The 10561-nt window shown below is 45.2% G+C and overlaps 1 protein-coding gene across 1 annotated transcript in view; it reads right to left on the bottom strand.

Annotated features, from left to right (window-relative positions):
- Positions 1 to 6409: 6409 nt before the first annotated feature.
- The window catches only part of LOC118397957 (DNA-binding protein SATB1-like), a 39640-nt gene continuing 35488 nt past the window's right edge, over positions 6410 to 10561 (bottom strand). The window contains exons 11-12 of the mRNA XM_052469898.1: positions 8633 to 8830; positions 6410 to 8008 (exon numbers count right to left, since the gene is read on the bottom strand). Coding sequence (XP_052325858.1) covers positions 7193 to 8008; positions 8633 to 8830 — 1014 coding nt within the window. The 3' untranslated portion in view covers positions 6410 to 7192. The remainder of the gene's footprint in view (positions 8009 to 8632; positions 8831 to 10561) is intronic.

Raw genomic sequence — 10561 nt, forward strand, 5'->3', positions numbered from 1 at the left:
AGTAATTTTCGGAATTAGTAGTTCGAACTGTTTGAGTATGGACCTGGAAAGTATGACATTACTTTGCAGGCTATCTCTGCAGTAGACTGCAACTCCTCCCCCTTTGGCAGTTCTATCTTGACGGAAGATGTTATAGTTGGGTATGGAAATCTCTGAATTTTTGGTGGCTTTCCTGAGCCAGGATTCAGACACGGCAAGGACATCAGGGTTAGCAGAGTGTGCTAAAGCAGTGAGTAAAACAAACTTAGGGAGGAGGCTTCTGATGTTGACATGCATGAAACCAAGGCTTTTTCGATCACAGAAGTCAACAAATGAGGGTGCCTGGGGACATGCAGGGCCTGGGTTTACCTCCACATCACCCGCGGAACAGAAAAGGAGTAGTATGAGGGTGCGGCTAAAGGCTATCAAAACTGGTCGCCTAGAGCGTTGGGGACAGAGAAAAAGAGGAGCAGGTTTCTGGGCATGGTAGAATATATTCAAGGCATAATGCGCAGACAAGGGTATGGTGGTGTGCGGGTACGGCGGAGGTAAGCCCAGGCACTGGGTGATGATGAGAGAGGTTTTATCTCTGGACATGCTGGTTGTAATGGGTGAGGTCACCGCATATGTGGGAGGTGGGAGAAAGGAGGTATCAGGGGTATGAGGAGTGGGACTAGGGGCTCCATTGTGAACCAAAACAATGATAACTAACCTGAGCAACAGTATACAAGGCATATTGACATTTGAGAGAGACATACAGCGAGGCATACAGTAATCACAGGTGTTGAATTGGGAAAGCTAGCTAAAACAGTGGGTGAGACAACAGCTAATCAGCTAGCATAACAACAGCAGGTAAAATGGCATTGACTAGGCAACAGGGCCGACAGATAAAACAAACAAGCAGAATGGAGTACCGTGATTAATGGACAGTCCAGCGTGCATCAGCTATGTAGCCAAGTGATCAGAGTCCAGGGGCAGCGGTGGATGGGGCAGGGGGGCTGGACTGGCGAGTGTTATCCAGGTTAAAAAACTAACAATGACTAAATAGCTTGTAGCTAGTTAGCTGCTTAGCTTCTGGAGGTTCTTGAGTGTGTTCTAAAAATAAAAAATAATAGCGATTCCGTATCACATTGGGTGAGGCAGGTTTCCGGAAGGTACAAACAAATTTTAAAAAATCGGGAAGAGATAGAAAGTACATATGGGCCACTGCGTGTTTGGGACGCGGCGATGCAGACGGTTAACAGGCCTGTGCTAACAAGCTAACAGATTAGCAGGCCGGGGTAAACAAGGTAGTAGTTAGCGGACCTGGGCTAAACAAGCTAGCAGTTAGCATGCCAAATTAGCAAGCAAGGAGATAGCGAGGGCTAGAGAGTTAGCCTTTGGAGGACGTCGCGATGGGGTGAGTATGTTTATTCCTCTTCATCCAGTGACATCGATAGAATGGCCGTGGTATTGTAGCCCAGGAGTATGCTCGGAGCACAGGAGCTCTGGCCGGGCTAGCTTCAAGCTACGTGGGTGGAAACGCTAGCCAGGAGTAATCAACCAGGGTTGCGGTTTAGCTCGATAGCTAGTTGTGAAGATCCAGCTGAAAAATGTTCCGTTTGCGGTGGGAATCCGGGGATAAAAAAATAAATAGGTCCGTTATGCTCTGGTTAGCGTCGCGTTGTTCGAACTGGCGAGAGCTTTCCGAGCTAAAGGTTAGCTGATGACCGGTTAGCTGAAGACCGCTAGCATAGCTGGTGGTTAGCTGGCTAGCTTCAGTTGAGGGGTTCCGGTTCCGAAGTAAATATAAATACTTTAGGAAAACATTGGGTGAGGCGGGTTGCAGGAGAGTATTTGGAAGCTTAGGTTTAGCAAAATGTTTTTAAAGATATGCGAAGAAAAATATCTAAAACGAAAAAGAGACGATATTTACAGAGATACGATACGACAGGACGACTTACTGCTACGCCATCTTGGAATCTTTTTGATCCCCAACTGGTTTTTTGTTGTTGTTGTTTTTCGTTGCCTGTCTTGCATGTTATTTTGCCATTAATACGATGCCCCTTGAATTTGTACACATTTTGTTACATTACAGCCTTATTATAAAATGGATTAAATAAATAAACTCCTCACTAATCTACACACAATACCCCATAATGACAAAGTGAAAACCGTTTGGGTCTGAAAAGGGTCTGAAAACCATTCAGACCCTTTGCTATGAGACTCGAAATTGAGCTCAGGTGCATCCTTTTTCCAGTGATCATCCTTGAGCTGCTTACACAACTTTATTGGAGTCCACCTGTGGTAAATTCAATTGATTGTACATGATTTGTAAAGGCACAAGAGCTGTTTGTCGGGAGCTTCATGAAATGGGGTTCCATGGCCGAGCAGCCGCACACAAGCCTAAGATCTCCACACGCAACGCCATGCAAGACAAAGATCAATACACAAGCCTAAGATCACCAAAGCTCGCCACCATTGGACTCTGGAGTAATGGAAAGGCGTTCTCTGGAGTGATGAATCACGCTTCACCATGTGGCAGTTTGACGACTAATCTGGGTTTGGCAGATGCCAGGAGAAAGCTACCTGCTCCAGTGCATAGTGCCAACTGTGTAGTTTGGTGGAGGAGGAATAATGGTTTGGGCTAGAGCCCTTAGTTCCAGTGAAGGAAAATCTTAAAGCTACAGCATACAATGACATTCTAGACAATTCTGTGCATGACAATGCCCCCGTGAACAAAACGAGGTCCATACAGAAATTATTTGTTGAGATCGGTGTGAAAGAACTTGACTGCCTGCACAGAGCCCTGACCTCAGCCCCATTGGATACCTTTGGGATAAATTGGAACGCCGACTAGAATTCAGGCTTAATCGCCTAACATTAGTGTCCGACCTCAATGCTCTTTTGGCTGAATGAAAGCATTGCCCCACAGCAATGTTCCAACATCTAGTGGAAAGCCTTCTCAGAATATATGGAGGATGTTATAGCAGCAAAGGGGGGACCAACTTCATATTAATGCCCATGATTTTGGAATGAGATATTCGACTTTTGGTCATGTAGTGCATCACTAAACTAAACTATGACCTCCGCCCTAGGGTAGTTGCGCAAAGCGAGTTTTGTCCCTCTCCTTCCGAGCATTAGAAGTGTGTGTCTGAACGAGATGATCTAAAACACAACCTATATTTCCTCACTGATTCTGTATCATGCCAGTGTAATACGAGAATGGGAGGGTAGGGTTGTTGCCAAAAAATATGTTAGTCCATCATCAGATTGATAAACCACAAAGTTGAGGTTGTGGAGACATCACCAATCTATGAAAAACACTGCACTACTGCTCCTTAATGACGTTGGATACCATTAGTCTAACTCTATCCCTACAACCCTGTTTCACCTGTCCTCGTTCTTGTCTCCACCCCCTCCAGGTGTCGGTTGTTTTCCCCAGTGTATTTATCCCTGTGTTTCCTGTCTCTTTGTTCGTCTTGCACGTTCCAAGTCAACCAGCGGTTTTCCCGTTCACCTGCTTTTTGCTATTCTCCCTTTTCCTAGTCCTCTCAGTTTTTGACCCATGCCTGTTTCTGGACTCTGTACCCGCCTGCCTGACCATTCTTCCTGCCTTGACCACGAGCCTGTCTGCCACTCTGTACCTCCTGGACTCTGATCTGGTTTTGACCTTTTGCCTGTCCACAACTATTCTCTTGCCTACTCCTTTTGGATGAATAAACATTGTAAGACTCCAACCATCTGCCTCCTGTGTCTGCATCTGGGTCTCGCCTTGTGCATTGATACTCATGAGTGATGTTGGACACCATTCCTCTAACCTTACAGCCATGCTGCACCACTGCACTACCATAGGTGCTATCTAGAGCCTAAAATTATTCTTCAGCTGTCCCCATTGAAGAACCCTTTTGGGTTCCATGTAGGACCCTTTCCACAAAGAGTTCTATGTGGAACCAAAAAAGGTTCTCCCTGGAATCCAAAAGGTTTCTCCTATGGGGACAGCCAAAGAACCCTCGTGGAACTATTTTTTCTAAGAGTGCATTACTCATGCTCAATCAACTATTGTTGATTGAAATGTTGGCTAGTTGCACTCAATGATATCAAAGGTAACATTATTGTTCTTTGAACTGGTCAGAGTAAAAAAACAGTGTGTGTGTTAATAGTGTATATCAGAGTGTCTCCTTTCTGCTCCAAAGTGAGCTTTTAACGTCCTCAACAGAACGATCGAGAATAATAAGACGTTATTAGATATATATGAAGTAAGCTATATGCTAATGTATGACTAATGAAAGTCATTTGATCTATTAACTGTAATTTGGCCGTGTTCTACTTCTCGCTCTTCTACAGCAGAGTTTATAGAAAGAAATTAGAGGCAGTTTGTCTCACGCATTAGTCTTTCTGTGCACAACGCATAACATAAACCCTGAATTAATATATGAGAAATTATCTTTGAAAATTATGATTTACTCTCGGGAGAGAAAGGTTTATTAAAATACGCAAAAAATAATCTAAAGAGAGAAAACGTGCAGTTGATTAAAGAGTCCTCGCCTTGAACAACATTAAAGAATAATTAAGATGATTTCACTTCATAGGCCTATGCAGTGGCAGTTATTGTGTGGAGGTGTTTTTAAAAAGTCTAATTGCTTCTCTGAAGGACTTAATCTCGTATGAATGGTGTTTAAATATATCATGTGATATGATTTATTTGAAAAAAAATATTAAAACCCCCGAACAACCAGTCTGGCTTGAGAGGAGGGCGCAGTCAGTCAGTCTGTCAGACAAGCCAGGAAATTTTCATCAGGGCCCATCGTTTTGTCAGACGTTTTCAGATCCTCCATAGTAGCTGATTCTCTGTAGGTAGCTGATCCTCCATAGTAGCCGTTCCTCCGTAGGTAGCTGATCCCCCATAGTAGCCGTTCCTCCGTAGGTAGCTGATCCCCCATAGTAGCTGATTCTCCGTAGGTAGCTGATCCTCCATAGTAGCCGTTCCTCCGTAGGTAGCTGATCCCCCATAGTAGCCGTTCCTCCGTAGGTAGCTGAGCCCCCATAGTAGCTGATTCTCCGTAGGTAGCTGATCCTCCATAGTAGCCGTTCCTCCGTAGGTAGCTGATCCTCCATAGTAGCCGTTCCTCCGTAGGTAGCTGATCCTCCATAGTAGCTGATTCTCCGTAGGTAGCTGATCCTCCATAGTAGCCGTTCCTCCGTAGGTAGCTGATCCCCCATAGTAGCCGTTCCTCCGTAGGTAGCTGATCCCCCATAGTAGCCGTTCCTCCGTAGGTAGCTGATCCCCCATAGTAGCCGTTCCTCCGTAGGTAGCTGATCCCCCATAGTAGCCGTTCCTCCTGATCCCCCATAGTAGCCGTTCCTCCGTAGCTGATCCCCCATAGTAGCCGTTCCTCCGTAGGTAGCTGATCCCCCATAGTAGCCGTTCCTCCGTAGGTAGCTGATCCCCCATAGTAGCCGTTCCTCCGTAGGTAGCTGATCCCCCATAGTAGCCGTTCCTCCGCTGAGACTCTATATCATCTACTGCATCCTTATGTAATACATGTATCGCTAGCCACTTTTACTATGCCACTTTGTTTACATACTCATATGTATATACTGTACTCGATGCCATCTACTGTATCTTGCCTATGCTGCTCTGTACCATCACTCATTCATATATCTTTATGTACATATTCTTTGTCCCCTTATACACAGTGTAAGACAGTAGTTTTGGAATTGTTAGTTAGATTAGTTGTTGGTTATTACTGCATTGTCAGAACTAGAAGCACAAGCATTTCGCTACACTTGCATTAACATCTGCTAACCATGTGTATGTGACAAATCAAATTTGATTTGATTTGATATATTGAAGCAACATCAAGACATCAGTCAAGTTAAAGCTTGGTCACAAATGGGTCTTCCAAATGGACAATGACCCCAAACATACTTCCAAAGTTGTGGCAAAATGGCTTAATGACAACAAAGTCAAGGTATTGGAGTGGCCATCACAAAGCCCTGACCTCGATACGACAGAACATTTGTGGGCAGAACTGAAAAAGCATGAGCGAGCAAGCGGACCTACAAACTTGACTCAGTTTCACCAGCTCTGTCAGGAGGACTGGGCCAAAATTCGCCCAATTTATTGGGTTCACCCTCTCTACTATTATTCTGACATTTCACATTCTTAAAATAAAGTGTTGATCCTAACTGACCTAAGACAGGGACTTTTTACTAGGATTAAATGTAAGGAATTGTTAAAAACTGAGTTGAAATGTATTTGGCTAAGGTGCATGTAAAATTCAGACTCAACTGTTATTTTCAAGGGAATAATAACTGAGCAGGTGTGAACATGTCAGAAAAAAGATGCCCGTCTACCTCTTAGTCTGTTTGGGAAAAAACAGCTTAGATTGAAAATAATATTTGTAACCATAGATACCACAGAAAAAACATCCAAATCTACAGTAGCTCCATTTTATAAGTGTTTAATGTGTGACAAAGCAAATCATAAATCACAGGTATAAATACAAAATTAATTAACATCCACATTCATTGCATTTCTGAACAGATAAATTATTAAAGATGTTAAAAACAACCACTTCAATCAAGTTGCTCATAAATCGATGGAATTAACTATTTTAAAACAAATACATTTTTACAAAGAAGGTAGGTTAAATCAAAGGCAGTTATACACACACATTATTTGCATATTAGCCTTTTCTTCTACAGTTGACCAACTGAAGTATTAAATTGCATGAGTGAAATAATTTGCATACACAATTTGAGAGAAGCCACTCAAATATGTTGATTGTTGACCATAAAATACCTTAAGACAATTGATTTTACCGTCAGTCAAAGAGACACCTAAAAGTGGACGTTGTGACAGAAAGATATAAGAAAGCATAGTTGAGTTTGGTGACAGAGAAAGAAATCAAAACAAACTATTCACATTTCAGTATCATCAGAATCCAGAGAGGACGATCTAGCCATCGGACCAGGTGGGTAGTGACGCATACTACAAGGCATTTGTTGGCATAATGTGTTTAAAATGGGATCCTCAACAGTTAAAATATCTTGTGTAACTACATAGTCCTTTATTTCAATATTTCATTACAAATAAGGGAATCACCTATTATGACACATCATTACTACAGTTCTTCAGAAATGGGGAATATTATTTTTTGCAGTAGCGTAGTGAAAATATCTAGTTGAGTCATTGGGTTAGAGGGGACAACTAGTGGTTGGGGCCATGCTATTCATCAGAGTCATGTGGTTGGGTTGTCTCCGGCTGTGATTGGATAGAGTCATGTTGCTCCTCCTCCTTTAGGGTGACGACGGTGTTAGTCTGGGTGCTCACATCCAACTCTTTCCCCCCCTCCCACTCTATTACCTCTTCCCCCTCCATGTCCTCTCCACCTATCTGTCCAGTGGGATCTACGGCTCCTCCTTCTTCCTTCTCCCCTGTAGTTCTGTCAGGCTGGGTTGGGCCTGCTCCAATACAGAAGAGCAGGTCCTGGTCCCTGTGGTTCTGGCTGGGAAGTTGGTTGTGGTGGATCTCACTGTAGTCCTGTCTATGGTTCTGGTGTGTGTAACTATGGTGGTGGCAATGGAAGAAGCTGAGGATGGTGTGTTTTGGCAGGCCCAGCTGGGCTGACAGGGTGTGGACAGCCTCCTCGTCTGGGTTCAGACCCACGTCCTGGATGAAGCTCTGCAGGATCCCCTGCGCCTCCCGGGACACCCGAAACCCCTCACCATTACGCCCGCCATTGCCCTCCCCGTTACTCTGTCTGGCCCCCGACCAACCTCCCTCGCCCCCTTCCTTGTCACTACTACCCTCAGCCCTACTCCTATTGCCCAGACCAGTAATGTCCTCTACCCTCCCATCAACCTTACTACCCCCTAACCAGGTCTTCAGTTGGCCCCCACCCCCCTCATTCTCGGCTTGTGATGCTGTGGACGGTTGTCGTGGAGGCAGGCGAGGCCCCGCCTGGGGCTGCAAGGGCTGCTGGGACCGAGGGGTCAGGAGTCGTTGATGGTGTTGCTGTGGCAATGGGGAGTGGCGTTGGAGCTGGTGGAGACAGATGGAAGTGAAGTTCTAAACAAACAAATGGGAGCTGATGGCTGTGTTACAGGAGGACCAAACTACACGTATCAACACTATCGTCAAACAGCTACACAACTCTACATTCAATTATCTACATACGCATGTGTAACGCATGTACATTAACGGAGTAGAATTATGTGTTTGTGTTGTGTGTGCGCTTCCATCCGTATACGTGTAGGCTATACCGGGTAGACTGACCGGTGTGTAGTCATTGACTAGCTGTGTGAGTCTGTCTCTCCAAAGTTGTTTTTGTGTTTGTGTTGACTGTGTATGAGTGTGTCTATGTACAGATGTAGGATCTTAATTTGACCAGCATTGTCGTAGCAAAACAATCCTGCAGCAACTGGATTTGAATGTTTAGTCAATAATGTTGCTTGATCGGTGGTTAGGCTATTAGTTGGCTAAAATTAAACGACATGAAAAGTGCATTACTGTTAATATGACCGTGTGGTAGTGCAGGTTTTCAGTGAATTTATGTATATCAAAAAAACTAATTGGCATTTGTTGCAGCGCAGGAAAATTCTCAGCAACAACATAGTGATTAAATTAAGATCCTACATCTGTCCAGGCTATTTAGAGTAGACTGACCAGTGTGTTTTTGTTGACTTGCTGTATCAGTCTGTCTGTACAGTGTTGCTGCAGAGCGTTGCTCTCCTGTTCGTAGATGGCATCTCGCTCCGTCTGGGCCAGACTCAGGAAGCGCCTGATCATACACAGGTTCTCCCACAGGGTCCGGTTCTCTGGGGACGGATACTCCTTCCAGCGCAGCAGCTCACACAGCCAGCCCTGCAGAACACATATCAGAACCCAGTCAGAGAAACCATAGAAAAGGAACCTTTTCAGAACCCCTTCAATAAAATAAAATGTTATTTGTCACATGCTTTGTAAGCAACAGGTGTAGACTAACAGTGAAGTGCTTACTTACTGGCCCTTCCCAACAATGCAGAGAGAGAAAAGAGAAAAAATAGAAAAGTAAAACACGTAATAACAAAAGTAATAGATACACAATGAGTAACAATAACTTGGCTATAAACACGAGGTACCTGTACCGAGTCGATGTGCAGGGGTACGAGGTAATAACTTGGCTATATACACGAGGTACCTGTACCGAGTCGATGTGCATGGGTACGAGGTAATAACTTGGCTATATACACGAGGTACCTGTACCGAGTCGATGTGCAGGGGTACGAGGTAAAAACTTGGCTATATACACGAGGTACCTGTACCGAGTCGATGTGCTGAGGTACGAGGTAATAACTTGGCTATATACACGAGGTACCTGTACCGAGTCGATGTGCTGAGGTACGAGGTAATAACTTGGCTATATACACGAGGTACCTGTACCGAGTCGATGTGCTGAGGTACGAGGTAATAACTTGGCTATAAACATGAGGTACCTGTACCGAGTCGATGTGCATGGGTACGAGGTAATAACTTGGCTATATACACAAGGTACCTGTACCGAGACGATGTGCAGGGGTACGAGGTAATAACTTGGCTATAAACATGAGGTACCTGTACCGAGTCGATGTGCAGGGGTACGAGGTAATACCGTGGCTATATTCCTGAGGTACCTATACCGAGTCGATTTGCTGAGGTACGAGGTAATGAGGTAGATATGTACATATTACTAGGAACAAAGTGACTAGGCAACATGATAGATAATTAACGGTAGCAGCAGTGTATGTGATGAGTCAAAGTTAGTGCAAAAAGAGTCAATGCAGATATTGGTGCTCTGTTCAGGAGCCTTTTGGTCCCAGACTTGGTGCTCTGTTCAGGGTCCTTTTGTTCCCAGACTTGGTGCTCTGTTCAGGAGCCTTATGGTCCCAGACTTGGTGCTCTGTTCAGGAGCCTTTTGGTCCCAGACTTGGTGCTCTGTTCAGGAGCCTTTTGGTCCCAGACTCGGTGCTCTGTTCAGGAGCCTTTTGGTCCCAGACTCGGTGCTCTGTTCAGGAGCCTTATGGTCCCAGACTCGGTGCTCTGTTCAGGAGCCTTATGGTCCCAGACTCGGTGCTCTGTTCAGGAGCCTTATGGTCCCAGACTCGGTGCTCTGTTCAGGAGCCTTATGGTCCCAGACTCGGTGCTCTGTTCAGGAGCCTTATGGTCCCAGACTCGGTGCTCTGTTCAGGAGCCTTATGGTCCCAGACTCGGTGCTTTGTTCAGGAGCCTTATGGTCCCAGACTCGGTGCTCTGTTAAGGAGCCTTATGGTCCCAGACTCTGTGCTCTGTTAAGGAGCCTTATGGTCCCAGACTCGGTGCTTTGTTCAGGAGACTTATGGTCCCAGACTCGGTGCTTTGTTCAGGAGCCTTTTGGTCCCAGACTCGGTGCTCTGTTCAGGAGCCTTTTGGTGCCAGACTTGGTGCTCTGTTCAGGAGCCTTTTGGTGCCAGACTTGGTGCTCTGTTCAGGGGCCTTTTGGTCCCAGACTTGGTGCTCTGTTCAGGGGCCTTTTGGTCCCAGACTTGGTGCTCTGTTCAGGGGCCTTTTGGTCCCAGACTTGGTGCTCTGTTCAGGGGC

This window comes from Oncorhynchus keta, chromosome 19 (assembly GCF_023373465.1).
Source record: "Oncorhynchus keta strain PuntledgeMale-10-30-2019 chromosome 19, Oket_V2, whole genome shotgun sequence".
NCBI lineage: Eukaryota > Metazoa > Chordata > Actinopteri > Salmoniformes > Salmonidae > Oncorhynchus > Oncorhynchus keta.